General features: G+C 40.3%; 1 protein-coding gene and 1 long non-coding RNA gene across 10 annotated transcripts in view; one reads left to right on the forward strand and one right to left on the reverse strand.

Annotated features, from left to right (window-relative positions):
• Positions 1-15970, forward strand: part of LOC109027338 (uncharacterized) — a 131413-nt gene that overhangs the window by 80898 nt on the left and 34545 nt on the right. The window contains exon 9 of one of the 5 annotated variants that reach the window (XR_010134344.1): positions 299-1496. The exons of 1 other annotated variant lie outside the window; for it this stretch is intronic. This is a non-coding gene — a long non-coding RNA (uncharacterized lncRNA). Of the gene's footprint in view, positions 1-298; positions 1497-15970 lie in introns of those variants that run through there. 3 more of the 5 variants (XR_010134345.1, XR_008681107.2, XR_010134346.1) reach the window with 3 other exon arrangements.
• The window catches only part of HS3ST5 (heparan sulfate-glucosamine 3-sulfotransferase 5), a 286591-nt gene that overhangs the window by 1879 nt on the left and 268742 nt on the right, over positions 1-15970 (reverse strand). For all 5 annotated transcript variants that reach the window (XM_055391767.2, XM_055391768.2, XM_019029691.4 and 2 more), the window contains one exon: positions 4397-4535. In XM_055391767.2, the coding sequence (XP_055247742.1) occupies positions 4397-4503 (107 nt within the window). In that variant the 5' untranslated portion in view covers positions 4504-4535. The remainder of the gene's footprint in view (positions 1-4396; positions 4536-15970) is intronic.

The raw sequence follows: 15970 nt of genomic DNA on the forward strand, positions 1-15970 counted from the left end.
GAAATTTTATCTTAAGCAACCATGTATTAAATGGAGCACACATAATTGATGAATTTTTTTATTAGTGCTCCTTAAAATTTTTTATTCACCAAGCACTTAATTGACTACGGCATGTACTTCTGTTTGCAGTACAGGATAGACAAGTGGCACCAGCCATACTAATAGCTTTTTAACAGCTCACCAGTTAAAATCATTAAGAAAAAGTGAAAGGCAGGAGATTATAATCTTCAGCTGGGAGGTGGAAGCGTAGCAGGGAGGCCATGTGTTTCACATTTTGTGTGGTATTATTTTCTTGCAGCTCGGCAGCACTCAGATGGCTCTTGAAACTCTTTGAGATATAATCTGAAAGGAGGTCCCAGTTTCTGCCCCGGGCTGTTTGCATCATCAACCTGCAAAATTCCAATCTTGGAACTTGCTGAGATTTTCATTCTGAGACTCTCTGCCCTTGGCCTTGAGGATAGCCAGAAGAATACTATATTTCTTCTGCCTCTCTTTCTCTTTCTATCTAAAGAGGTCAGGATTATATTTCCACTTTGCTGAATATAGAATCAAACCCAATTGCCATCAGCAAGTGCTGTATATCACCTACCACACCTGGGACCAGGCATCAACAAGACCTTGACAGGGCCAGAAACCTCAAGCCCTCATTGCCAAGCCCATTAAAATCAGGAACTCAAGCTCATTAAGGAAGGAGTGCAATGGATATAGCCAGACAGGAGGATTTCCACTTCAGTATTATCCTGAATAGTGAACAACCATCTCTGCTTTTCTCAGGGAGAAAGATGTGGTAACAGTCACAATGATAGTAGACGATGGTGACTGTTTAATTTGTCATGGCTAACATATATGGTTAGCAAATTGAGTTTCCTTTTAGGTATAGTCTGAATTGAACTGAAGTTCATTATAATTTCCCTAAGTTGATCTGTGAGGGCATTTTAGCCTTCTTGGTAAAATTAAATAATATCAGTCAAAAAGGCTGTTAAACCAATTCTTACACTTGAAAGCTTCCAGTTATTCTAATAATTTGGAATCTGTGTCTCCCCCTCTGTGGCAATGAGGCTGTTGCTTGCTTTTCCCAAGAGACTGTATTGCATCTTTCTTGTTTTCTGAGATGAGAAACAACCTCAAGGTCATGCCCAGTGATATGGTTTGGCTCTGTGCCCCCACCCAAATCTCATCCCGAATTGTAATCCCCACATGTCGGAGGAGGGGCTTGGTGGGAGGTGACTGGATTATGGGGGTGTATTTCCCCCTTGTTTTCATGACAGTGAGTTCTCATGAGATTTGATGGTTTAAAACTGTGTGGCACCACCCCCTGCAAGCTCCCTCTCTCTCCTGCCACCACGTAAGACGTGCCTTGCTTCTTCTTTGCCTTCTGCCATGATTGTAAGTTTTCTGAGGCTTCCCCAGCCATGCAGAACTGTGTGTCAATTAAACCTTTTTTCTTTATAAATTACTCAGTCTCAGGTATGTCTTTATAGCACTGTGAAAACGGACTAATACACTCAGCCTGTTCTGCAGAATTGAGGAGCATGGTCTTGGTCTTTGTTCTGTTTAAACAGCCATCTATCGTAATGCTTAAGGAAAAATATCAATGTATATTACTTTTCACGATGTTTCTTTTTTATGATTTTTAAAACAACTCATGCTCATTGTGGAAAGTGTGAAAATATAGACAACTTTTTTTTCTTTTTTTTTTGAGATGGAGTCTTGGTCTGTTGCCTAGGCTGCAGTGCAGTGGCATGATCTTGGCTCACTGCAATCTCCGTCTCCTGGGTTCAAGAGATTCTCCTGCCTCAGCCTCCTGAGTAGCTGGGATTACAGGCGTGCGCCACCATACCCAGCTAATTTTTGTATTTTAGGTAGTGATGAGGTTTCATCATGTTGGCCTGGCTGGTCTTGAACTCCTGACCTCGTGATTCGCCTGCCTCGGCCTCCCAAAGTGCTGGGATTACAGGTGTGAGCTACTGTGCCTGGCCTAGACAGCTTTTAAAAAACAAGATTTAACCCAGTTAATAGTTTAGAGAAACATGAATTTTGTTTTTATAAATTTGTTAATGAGATTAATGTACTAGGGCTTTAAATGGAGGATATAAAATTATCAATAGATACATAGGCAAAGATGCTTTTAATTGTGACATTGATTGGAATAATACAAGTTCATCTTTCAGTTCTTCTTGGGTTCTGGTTGAGAATTAAGCTCTAATTCCATAAGGCATCCATTGATGGATTTCTGTCCTAAGCACCTAGAATGATGCTAGTACCATCCTTGGAAGAATTGAGGAAACAGTCACTCAAATTCTCTTTTGTAGGATTTAATTCTTTCATAGTACCCTGGCTGAGAGTGGCTGATATAGACAGTCTCTGCTTTGTTTGAGGTCAAATGGAATTTCCCCACTTGTAGAAAGGGTCATTTTCCTTCTTTACTTCCTTCCTCTTTCTATCTTCTACCCTGGGAGATCACATCCTGCAGAACAGTCGCTTTTTGGACTCCCTAACTCAAGATAGAATGTGAAAATATGAGAAAATATCATATTCTTTCCCACTTCCGAAAGCATAGATTCTGAGTATGGGTCCCAGACTGAAAAATCATACAGGTTTAGGATCGGAAGGGTAACCTCTGTCTCCCTCCCAGAAAGCAGGGTCTTCAGTTACTGGAGGGTGGGCCTAAATAAGCCTGTTACCTTCAGACATAATCTCAAAGTCTGAAGTGAGAGGCTTTTAGAAAGCCCACCAAACAATTCAATTCCAAATAAAAGCTATCCCCTTAGAGACTAGAGACAGAGTTAAAAAAATGAAAAGAATCATCAACTAAATAATAATGCATTAGTGATCATTAGATCAATTACTAAGTAAAAGGTAAATGATTGGAAGCTAATTAAAGGTCAGTTGGGGAGGGCTGGATATAAGAGTTCCATTACAGAGGTAGGCCAATGGCACCACCTCAAGGCTTCTCGATAACCATCAAGTGCTACTTTAGGAAACTACTGGAAGTCGGTGAGAAGCTCTGATTACACTTTCAGGGTAGGTAACAACTAGTGAGTGAGACAATTACTCAGGAATTTTGAATTGAGAAGCATCAAAGGAGTTCACTTTACCAGTCAAAATGACACCAACTGAAGAAAAACAAGGACCACTGCTATGTTATTTCTAAATAATCTAAGTGATAAGCTCTACAGATTAGCTTAAATTTTGGAAGGAAAAGAAAACTGAAAGGAAGAGATTTTCATTTTTAATTTTGTATGTGTTTTCACTGACTGTGAGAACTGAACTCATGGAGAACACACTTCAGTCTTTCCAGTGCAAGAATTAATTTTAAAGGGCCAGCCAGGCACAGTGGTTCACACCTGTAATCCCAGCACTTTGGGAGGCCAAGGCAGGTGGATCTCCTAAGGTCAGGAGTTCAAAACCAGCCTGGCCAACACAGTGAAACCCTGTCTCTACTAACAATACAAAATTAGCTGGGTGTGTGGCACATGCCTGCAATCACAGCTACTTGGGAGGCCGAGGCAGGAGAATAGTTTGAACATGGGAGGAGGAGGTTGCAGTGAGCCGAGATTACGCCATTGCACTCTAGCTTGGGCAATAAGCGAAACTCCATCTCAAAAAAAAAATTTTTTTTTAAGGGCAAAAAAGGAAGCTTCACATTTCAGAAATTAACTTCTCTGTCTTTGCCCATTAGACTAGACACAGAACACACCAGAAACATTTACTGTGAAGCCAGCTGATGTTGCTGGGACTTCTGCAAGTCCAATACCTCTCAACTGTACGCCTATTTAGAGCTAAACCCTAGCACTGTAATTTTCTCTCCATGGATTTCCCATTGCTTTCTGGGCAATTATTCTGAGCAACAGCCTCCTTGTCTGGTGCGTTCAGCCCCTGAAAACCAGAGCTAATTAACATAGTTAAAACTCCCCATGCCTGCAGCCATCTTTCCAGAGCAATGGATTGCAAACTCGATGAGCTCCTTTAGAGGCTCATACATAATTTTAATGCTCCTGATAGCACATTAAGTGTCCACTCATAAATTTCAAAAGGAAGATACATAGATACATCATCACTGTTTTGCTACAGCTAGAGGTCAACACCAGATGCACACAGACCAACTGAGCTCTATTAAATGACATTTTTACTGTACACAGCTTTATCCCTTCCCTGAAAACAAGTGTCAATGCACACGGAATACAAATGGATCTTGACAAAACATCTTGGTTTGAGGAACTTGGATCTCTCTCTTTTAAAGGCTCAGTAAATCAAAATCAATACTGCAGAAAAGCATGTTTACTGGGAATTTTGAAGGAGAAAAACAAGTGGATAGACTTAAAATTATGTCCTAAGGAAGTTTAAATCAAGCCTTAATGTCGCAGGGGTATAAGCATGTGTTTTAAGCACCCACCTATCCAAGCTCCCAACTCTGGCGACTAGATACAGGAGACTCCCAACGGCAAGGCTTCCCAGCACCAGGAGCTTCTGTCTCAGCCACGCCTGCTGTTTGAATAGCATGGCCCTCCATCAACCTTCAGGACTGCTGCAGCCTGCGATAGAAGGACTCATCAGCAGCCATCTCTTAGAGGCTCTGTTGGTTGTCACAGAGCTAAGCAGAGGTGGAAGACAGGTGATAAGTGACACTGCACAAAGAGCAGATCCCATACCAACTCTCACAATTGTCATGATGTAACAGGTATTTAGCAAAACTTACCTTTCTTTTCCTGGACCATGTTATAAGATCAAATACTAACTCAACGGGGAAAGATACTAACTAGTACTAACTAGACAGAACCTGTGAGATAATTGTCAAAGTAAATTAAAATGCATGTAACATATAGTGTGTGTGTGTGTGTGTGTGTGTGTGTGTGTGTATGTATAAAATGATTCAAAGAATATGGATAGAATGAGCAACTTGGCCGGGTGTGGTGGCTCAAGCCTGTAATCCCATTACTTTGGGAGGCCAAGGCGGGTGGATCACCTGAGGTCAGGAGTTCAAGACCACCCTGACCAAGATGGTGAAACCTCGTCTCTACTAAAAATGCAAAAATTAGCTGGGCACAGTGGTGGGCCCCTGTAATCCCAGCTGCTAGGGAGGCTGAGTCAGGAGAATCGCTTGAACCCAAGAGGTGGAGGTTGCAGTGAGCTGCGATCATGCCACTCCACTCTGGCCTGGGTGACAGAGAAGACCTGTCTCAGAGAAAAAAAAAAAAAAAAAGAGCAACTTGAGGCTTAACAGCAGGGCAACCATAAACTGAAGGCTCTGCTTCAGAATAACAAGGTGAATTTGAAATCCCAGTTCATAAGTTATCATTTTGAGCATAGCAATGACATATTTTAATTACATATGTTTTTGTTTTGTTTTAGTTGTGAGTAGAAGAAGGGGGTGAAATCAAAGTGATACTTACTGAAGTTATCAGTGGTGACTATCAGGATGTCACATGTTTGAGGACAATGACCTTGGGGAACCTGACGTTTCCCTCCATGTCCTCTGCCCAGTCCTGGGTTCTGAAACATGTTCGGACTAGATGCTTTTGCTGTGTGACCTCCCCTGGCTGTCAATGAATTTAGACAGGTTTGGTGATATTGGTCTCACTCTTAGATCATGAAAGAAGCTTACCTGGAAGCTCTGTTCTCATATACCTGAAATAAGGCCAGCTGAGGGGCGTAGGGCTTTACTAGTGCTGTTATTAAATTTTGGGGAAAAATGCAAGCTCCCAATTCAGCCTTTCTTATTAAAAATAAATCCAATCCCTCTTTCAAGATAAGATTGTTTGCCTCTTATTGAAACTCAAAATAGTAACCCAAGAAGGAAGCTATATAGATAGCAATGAGTCATGGTTAGAAATTGTTTTGCTGCAATGATATCTCTGTATTGCTATGTGAAGATTTTCTTTGTGCAAAAGGGATATACTAGGATTGAGTGATTGATCTATTCATTCATTAATCAAGAAATCACTGAATTCCCAAAGCATTTTCAACTATTATACTAGGTTTATCAGAGATTTCAAAACAGATCCCCAAAGAGTTTTATTCCTTAGAAAACTGATAATGTGATTAGGGAATCATGAAATAACCAGAGAACATTACTCAATTATGATAATGTATGAATAAGTGTTGGGAAAAGAAAATTAAGGAAAAGGTCAGAGAATGTGGGCATGGTAAAATTTTTTTTTGTGTGTGGAATGTACTATGTGAATTGCTGAGGAGACGGTAGGAGGGCATCCTAAGAGGGAGAGATAAGACCAGCACTCATCCAACACACAGTTGACAAATACTTATGGAACATGTCTTATGTGCTAGATTCTGTATTGGGTACTATGGAGAATAGCGGCCAATTAAATAGACATGTTCTTGCCCTGTGGGAGTCCACAGTCTAGTGGAGAAGACAGGCATTAAGCCTACATACAGGATTAATGCATACTTACAAATTGTATTCAATATGACAAAGGAAAGTTACAGGATCTAGTGAGAAAGAGTAATAGGAGGAAGCTACTTCAGTCCTTCCTGAAGAAGTAACACTTGGGGTGACACCTGGAGGAGGAGGAGCAAGGAGGCATGAGCGAGCAGAGGAACCAGCTCACATGAGGGACTGAGGAGGGAAAAGGCTTGGCTTGTTTAAGAAGTGAAGGCAGGCAGGTGTGGTTGGACAAAGGTAGAGGGAAAGAGAGAAAGGATTAAGAGCATAAGCAAAGAGAGAGCAAAAACAGGTAGGCTGGATGAGCCTGTGGTTTTAACGTAGCAGGGCTTGCCTTGTGTGTAAATAAAATGGGGAAGAGAAAGAGAGTGAGGTTTCTTGAGGCTTACTGTGTAGCAAGGACATTGTCCAGGTGGTATTTCAGGAAATTATCAAAAACCCTATAAAGTAGATGGAGTTATTTCCATTCCATAGGTCAAGTGAAGCTCACAATTTTCTCCAACTTGCCTGTGATCACACAACTGACAGATAATGTGAAGACAAAGACAGTTACCTACGTAATGTGATTCAGAGCTTCACTGAAAGAACCAATCTCCTGTCTACAGGTTGATGTCTGAAGTCCTCAGTTAGACCTACGTGCTTTGGGCTCTGATCCTTGTTGACATGCAAATACTGCAGCAAGTTGCAGAACAGGGTGGCAGAAAGAAAACTGTGTTCAAGTCCCCCAATTAAATACTCCCCTTAGTAGCTCTATGGTTTTGAGGTTGGATTCTCTGGGGTTTCCTTTTCTTATCTACAATATGAGGACCACTTCTGGCTTCCCCATTCCATAGTGCTGTAGTAAGAATGAAATGAGGTTTCTACAGGTGACATTACTATATAAAGGTTTATTAGCTTGCCAGACTAATGCAAAGGATTATGTGTCATTTGTTTCTTAGCATGACTGAATTTAGTGTGCATTCACAGATGAGTAGTGTGAGGGAATAAAGCTTGTCTGTGGCTGAGCTGCAAAGGGAATGGATGGGAAAAATAAAGGAAAAATGTGCTTGCCCCATGGCCTTTGCAAGGGTCTCCAGCCTCATACAGGGGACCAATTCAGAGGAAAGCTAGGGAAGTTATCGACCTCCTCTGCTATTTAAACATAGTGCCCACACCCTCCTGCTTAAAACTATACTGCACAATGCTTCGTCCACTTTCACCAGCTCCTTGGTCCACCTGTCTGTTTTTAGCTCCAGTCCACCCATTCTTTAAGGTCTGGGCTATATCACAGTTCCTCTGGGAAGCCTTCTCCAGCTTCCAGTCCAGGATCCAATCACCCACCTCCACTAACTCTTGTTCTTTCAGTCAAAACCACAGTTAGACATTTCATTGTGCATAAGCATTTGATTTGTGTTAGCTGCTTCTTTGGTGTGTATTATCATCATCTCCTAGCTAGCAATGGGGCAATGGGCTAAACCAACTGACTGACTCAGAAGCACTAGAAAGCTTACGGAAAGGTACTAAGCCCAGAATCTGCTTTGCTGCACAGGCCAGTGATTCTCTATGGCAAGTTTGCAGAGCCTTTAAAACACACACACTTGCTACCACCCTCAGATATTCTGATTCAATGGGTATGCATTAATCTTGTATTTATAAAACTAGAACAGGCTGGGCGTGGTGGCTCACGCCTGTAATCTCAGCACTTTGGGAGTCCAAGGCAGATGGATCACCAGCTTGGACAACGTGGTGAAACCCCGTCTCTACAAAAATACAAAAATTAGCCGGGCATGATGGCAGGTGCCTGTAATCCCAGCTACTCTGGAGGCTGAGGTGGGAGAATCACTTGAACCCGGGAGGCGGAGGTTGTAGTGAACCAAGATTGTGCCACTGCACTCCAGCCTGGGTGACAGAGCAAGGCTCCGTCTCAAAAACAAAAACAAAACTAAAAAAAACAACAAAAAAACTAGAATAAAGTTATAAAGCTTATCGTTTTCTACCACCTTTTGTATCTTCAGTCACCAAGGTCAGTAAAAATGATTTCTCCTTAATTTCTTCTTGCTTTGTGCTGTGCAGGCATTTTGTGCCTCCCTTGTTCCTTAACATTTGGGTATGCTCCCCTTGTTCATTTTCTATGGCCCTGTATAGTAGTATTAATCTTCCTAATATAAGTTATTTTGTCCCTCATCTATTTTTGGTTGTTCACTGGATCAAGTTCAATCACTTCCTCTTGAAAGTCTATGCCCTTCCTTCTGAGGTCCCAGTGTGGACAGTCAGCTTCTCACCCTCTTAAGTCACTCACTCCAGCCTCTGAGCCTGTCAGGTCAGCCCCTGCACTGTTCTCCATATGCCTTTTCTCTTATCTCTGTGCAATCATCAGCTTCCTTGCTGGCCTGGGATATCTTTCCTATGTCTCCTCCTTCGAGACTTCCAGATCCTACTGGTGTCTTCCTAGGAAGTGATCTTGATCTCGGTGGATGTGGAGTTTAGGGGAAAAATCCCAATACGCATTCCACTGGTGGGTAGGAATGGGTCATGTCCATTGTATAAATAATTACAGGACCAAAGGATAATAGCTGGGCTTGGGAATAAAACTTGCAAGGCTTTTGCATGTAGGGGTGAGTGAAGTTATAAAATGACCTCATGGTTAAACTGTTCAAGTCTAGCAGACAGGAAAAAGAAGAAAAACATGACAGAATGTGAAGCCTGCTGAAGAAGTAGTGCAAGATTTAGGAAACTATGACAAAAAAACTGTCAGCATCCAATTGCAATGCACAGGTCATCTGGTATATACTAGGCTATTAAACCTAACTCTCGCTTTATGATAAACCCAGTTATTACCATAGAGGTTTTGCTCTCTGGGATTAGATACTACTGCCAGCCTAGCTTCTCTGTGCCTGAGATGCCTTAAATGTGCCTACTGAGGTTTTTCTCTCTTCAGGAGACCTGATTTCTCCAGCATTTTGTTTGCAAGGCTGGCCTGGCTCCTTACACTGCCCCGTCTGGTTATGGCAGGCCCGGTACACATTCCAAGGTACCTTCCTATCTACTGTGACACTGAGAAAAACTAATATTTTTATTGAAGATCTCAACTAACATGAGTGAGCCACTCATGGTGAAGTGGAAAGACCACTGGATTGGGAGTCAAAAGACCTTGGGTCACATTTTGGTTTGGTTTTGTAATGGAAATTTTCTGAGTTTTGTTTTTCTCATCCATAAAATTATGATAATAATGTCTATCTCACAGGGTTCTTATGATGTGAGCACTGAGTAAAACAGTAGGATAGAACTTTGGGAACATTTGTGCATTGTGCAAAAATGAAGCATAATTAATAGCTTCGGGAGGTAGATTAATTATTGCATTGCATTTTACAGAGAAAAAGAATTTAAAAATGCAGTTTTCATAAACAGTATACTGGAATTACGAAAAATAGTATTTTAAAGTATAAATAACTTTTAATGGAAATTCTTATTAAGAATTAGAATGCTAATGCTATTTTTTTGTTCAAAGCAAGATGGTGCATGCATACACACACAGTCAATATTTCTCTTCTTGAGCTGAAATCTCTTGGAATTTTTGAGAAATGAGGATGCCAAGCCAGAAGTTTCTAATGAGGCTCTCTAGCAGACAGAAAGTGAAATCTCATTGTGTTTTGTAACCAGTCTCAGACTATGTGCTAAGACACAATATCATAGCAGCTCTGAATAAAACTTCCCCAGGGAAAACCAAAGATATCTGGTTAATTTAACTTTGAAAATGCCTCTTTGGTTTTCTATAACATTATAAAGCATTTGAATCTGCCAGGATGGTGTCTTAAAAGCTGGAGATTGTTGCTTTTGGTCTAGGAATATAAGACAAAGAGAAGGCACACCATTCGATCCTTACGGACAATGCTGTTGAATCGGGTAGAGTGTTAACTGCTTCTCCAACCCCCAAATCCCATCCCTTTAGCTATGCCAGCTTTAACAGATATTTTAATAATCTTTCATCAAAGCAGTTATACTGGTAATGGGAAATTTATATAAAACTAAAGTTTTTTTTAGAAAGTTTATTATTTCTTTTTATATAAAAAATGCTTGAAGACCTACAGTGACATTTAAGCTCCTCCCATCCACAGTTTTTAATCTCTCAGTGTCTTTCATTTTGCCTGCCAATAACAGCACAATTAGTTTCTTCAGACTCTTAAAGCTTTAACAGACACGGTATCTTGGCTGAACAAAGCAGAGTATCTAAATAACAGAGTATGTGGCCAGAAACGACAAATTGTAGAGACATCTGGCTGTTTCTCTACAGCAGCACTAAGCAAAGAAAGAAATGAGTCCCCAGATGAAACAAAGAAATAAGGAGATTCAAAAATAATAATAATAAAGATGTGTTCAAGTGCTGCTCAAAGGCTTGTAGACATGGTTACCACAAGCTCTTGGTACCAGTAAAAACAATAAGAGGAACAATAGCAGCAAAATTCATTAAAAACGACTGGACTTATATAGCAGAATTATTCCAAGGAAATCATAACCCTCTTTTGAGTATTAGCTCATTTATCCTGGGCAACAGCCTTATGAGGTGGACAGGAACTACATTTATTGAACACTAGGCTCTGTGTTCATATGTTCATATGTTCATATGATACAACAAACCTCTGTAATAGTATCTTTTTTTTTTTTTTAATGGAAACTGAGCAGACATAAGTAGATTTTTTACCCAAGAGCTGTGGTTGGTAAATGCAGAAGGAGGATTTAAATTTAGAATTATCTGACCCCAAAGAACATGACCCCATGATTGCAGCACCAGTCATAGAGCTTTGGATACTTACATGGGATAATTCTCTTTTTTTTTTTTTGAGACGGAGTCTCACTCTGTCGCCAGGCTGCATTGCAGTGGCACAATCTTGGCTCACTGCAACCTCTGCCTTCTGGGTTCAAGCAATTCTCCTGCCTCAGCCTCCCGAGTAGCTGGACTACAGGCACACACCGCCATGCCCAGTTAATTTTTTTTTTGTATTTTAGTAGAGATGGTGTTTCACCATGTTGCCCAGGCTGGTCTCAAACTCCTGAGTTCAGGCAATCCACCAGCCTTGGCCTCCCAAAGTGCTAGGATTACAGGCGTGAGTCACCACACCCGGCCCATGGGAGACTTTTTAAAAAATAATTTCAATTGTTTTGGGGATACAGATGGTTATATGTTATCTTGTTATATGGATAAGTCCTCTAGTGGTGATTTACACTTACATGGGAGAGTTTTTAAAAAATAATTTCAATAGTTTTGGGGGTACAGGTGATTACATGTTATCTTGTTATATGGATAAATCCTCTAGTGGAGATTTCTGAGATTTTAGTGCACTTTGTACGCAAGCAGTGTACACTGTACCCAATACGCAGTCTTTTATCCCTCATCCCCTCCCAACCTTACCCCGACCCAGTCCCCAAAGTCCATTCTATCACTCTCATGCCTTTGTGCCCTCACAGCTTAGCCTCTGAGAGATTCTTAATAAATATTCGTTCATTGATTGAGAGCAGACAAAAACCACTTAACTCCACCCAAATTACCTGCCACTGAACCTTGAGTTAGAGGATGGGGAGATGAAAAAAAAAAAAAAAGAGGAGACATGTTTCCATAAAAGGGCAGGTAAAAGGGACCATTTAGGTGGTTTGAACCTGATGAAAGCAGGGAGAAAATACTAATAAGTAATGATAGTAGCAATTATAATGAAAGGTCATGTTTCCATAATTTACCAAGAGTTTTTTGCATATTCACCAAGCCACTTATAATTAAAACTGACCAGAATCATGGATACCCCACTTTTTCTCTCCATAACTCAAGAACTATCTCTTAGAAAGATTTATAGTAGATGATCAAAATACCATTGGGATTAGCTGCCACTTGTCACAGACTCAGATTCTTATGTGCTGGTCTTTGTAAGATCTTGATTAAATCTGTCTTTGCCCTCTCATTATCACCCAATCCCTACCCACCCCTTCCCACAACACTGCCTCTCAATATCTCAGTGAATGGCTCCCCATTTGCCCCTCACCCATGCCAAAAACCTTGGAAGTTGTCATTCTTGGCTCCACCCTGTCCCCATGTCCAATCAGCCAGTAAGATGCTACCTCCAGTCCTGTCAGAATCCACCCAGTTTCTGCCATCACTTGTGACTGCCTTAGTTCAGGCCACTGTGTGTTTTAGACTAACTTATGAGCTCCCAGGTGGTATCCCCACTATTAGTTTTGTTCCTTCCTCAATTTATTCTCCCTAATGATGCCAGAGTAATCTTTCCCAGTGGAAACTGGATCACATCATCTTCAGGCTTAATACCCTTTAATAGATGCCTATTATCCACAAGACCCTGTACTCCTTTCCACTGTAACTCCACATACCCTACCCAAGGCCTACATATGCAAACTGCAATACACAGAACAACTTGCAGTTCTTTTGAATAAGCCATGATCAGTTTTGCTTCAGGGCCTTTCTTCATAAGATTTCCCTTGCTTGAAAATACCAAGTCTGTAATCAGATCTGTCAAATGGGATACCAATAACCTTTCCCACAGCACTGCTGTGAGGAGTAAATGGGCATGTGTTGCTTGGCTTATAGTATAAATGCTAGACACGTCGATGGATGCTTGCTCTCCCTCCCAGGCCTTGGTTTAATTTCTATGTTTTAGATCTTAGGTTCTCACTTCTCTCAGATTCCTTGGGAAAGTCTTTCTTGATCATTTAGGGCTGGCTTAGATGTTCTTCCTATATGGCACCACAGCAGTCTCTACTTAATTCTATTTAAGCCATATTGTAATTCTCTGTTTACTTGTGTGTAACTCTAACTAGATTAAATTCTGTGAGATTAAGAAGTATGTGTTGTGCATTATTGAGTTATCTCCAGCATTTAGGGTCATTGATACTCAGTAAATGATTGCTGAATAATCCAATCAGTTAGATGAAATGAACTTTGACTATCCTAAGATTATGGCATCTGGATACCACATCTCTTTAGATACTACTACTTTGTCTTTGTATACTACTTAGCAGGTTTGCCAAATGCTGTCTGTGTATAAATGACTTTAGTGTTTCTATCTTTTTATTTTGAAAAAATCGAATACTCATATATCCTTTGCCTAGATTCACTGATTGTTAATGTTTTTCCATATTTGTTTTATTTGTCTCTATAGAAGTACATATTACTTTTATGGAACCATTAAAAATAAGTGGCAGATCTCAACATTGCAGCATGTGAAAAGCCCCCACCTGACATGCACATGTTGCCCTGTGATAGAAGTGGGGCAGTGGGCATTCTTGTCTCAAAGCCTAGGGAGGTGAAATGTCCTGCTCAAAGCTGCAGACTGCTTAGTCTGGGGTTGTAAATAATTATATTAGGGCTTTATACATTGCACCACTCTGCCTCCCTATGAAGTTCATGCAAAGCTGAAAATATTGCAGATTTTATTGGTAGAAATAGATGTATCTCTCATCTTTGTCTAAACTTTCAATCTGCAAATTCTGAGTTGAGTGTTTAAAAAGAAAAAAACCTTTGGCAAAGTGGTGACAAAAAATACTCTTAAGAGATTCTTGTCTCCTCATACACTTTTCTGAATTCCTTTTAAGAAAGAAAAAAAATTGAAAAAGCTCTTTTTATATTTTAACACAGATGGTAGAGTCATGTGGTGATGCCCATCCACTGGCATGCTACAGCTGGCTCCCACTTTGCAAGCCAGTTGTTAAAGTCATTATTAAAAATTAAAATTGTATTATATAAATTTATAATTAAGTAGAGTAAAGCAAAGGTAATAAATTTGAAAAACTCCTTATTTCCTAATTATCTTACTCCATTTTACTATTATCTATGGTCTTGAGGTTAAGTCTGTTGCATCTGTACAATGGAATACTACACATCTCTTCCCAATTTCACATTTAGTGAATTCATCTTGGTAGCTTAAGATTTCATATTCAGTCAATTCATGGTGGTAGCTTAAAATTGGCCATGAAGAGGATAGGAAGAATCAATATTGTGAAAATGGCCATACTGCCCAAGGTGATTTATAGATTCAGTGCTATCCCCATCAAGCTACCAATGACTTTCTTCACAGAATTGGAAAAAACTACTGTAAATTTCATATGGAATCAAAAAAGAGCCCACATAGCCAAGACAATCCTAAGCAAAAAGAACAAAGCTGGAGGCATCATGCTGCCTGACTTCAAACTATACTACAAGGCTACAGTAACCAAAACAGCATGGTACTGGTACCAAAACAGATATATAGACCAATGGGACAGAACAGAGGCCTCAGAAATAATGCCACACATCTACAACAATCTGATCTTTGACAAACCTGACAAAAATAAGAAATGGGGAAAGGATTCCTTATTTAATAAATGGTGCTGGGAAAACTGGCTAGCCATATGTAGAAAGCTGAAACTGGATCCCTTCCTTACACCTTATACAAAAATTAACTCAAGATGGAAAAGACTTAAATGTAAGACCTAAAACCATAAAAACCCTAGAGGAAAACCTAGGCGATACCATTCAGGACATAGGCATGGGCAAAGACTTCATGATTAAAACACCAAAAGCAATGGCCACAAAAGCCAAAATAGACAAATGGGATCTAATTAAACTAAAGAGCTTCTGCACAGCAAAAGAAACTATCATCAGAGTGAACAGGCAACCTACAGAATGGGAGAAAATTTTTGCAATGTATCCACCTGACAAACGGCTAATATCCAGAATCTACAAACAGCTTAAACACATTTACAAGAAAAAAACAAACCCCATCAAAAAGTGGGCAAAGGATAAGAACAGACACTTCTCAAAAGAAGACATTTATGCAGCCAACAGACATATGAAAAAATGCTCATCATCACTGGTTATCAGAGAAATGCAGATCAAAACTACAATGAGATACCATCTCACACCAGTTAGAATGGCGATCATTGAAAAGGCAGGAAACAACAGATGCTGGAGAGGATGTGGAGAAATAGGAACACTTTTACACTGTTGATGGGAGTGTAAACTACCTACTAGTTCAATCATTGTGGAAGACAGTGTGGCAATTCCTCAAGGATCTAGAACCAGAAATACCACTTGACCCAGCAATCCCATTATTGGGTATATACCCAAAGGATTATAAATCATGCTACTATAAAGAGACATGCACACATATGTTTATTGTGGCACTATTCACAATAGCAAAGACTTGGAACCAACCCAAATGTCCATCGATGGTAGACTGGATAAAGAAAATGTGGCACATATACACCATGGAATATTATGCAGCCATAAAAAGGATGAGTTCATGTCCTTTGCAGAGAGATGGATGAGGGTGGAATCCATCATTCTCAGCAAAATAGCACAAGGTCAGAGAACCAACACCACATGTTCTCACTCATAAGTGGGAGCTGAACAATGAGAACACATGGACACAGGAAGGGGAACATCACACACCATGGCCTGTTTGGGGGTGGGAGGCTGGGGGAGGGATAGCATTAGGAGAAATACCTAGTGTAAATGATGACTTAATGGGTACAGCAAACCAACATGGCACATGTATACCTATGTAACAAACCTGCACGTTATGCACATGTACCCTAGAACTTAAAGTA

This window comes from Gorilla gorilla, chromosome 5 (genome assembly GCF_029281585.2).
Source record: "Gorilla gorilla gorilla isolate KB3781 chromosome 5, NHGRI_mGorGor1-v2.1_pri, whole genome shotgun sequence".
Classification (NCBI taxonomy): Eukaryota; Metazoa; Chordata; class Mammalia; order Primates; family Hominidae; genus Gorilla; species Gorilla gorilla.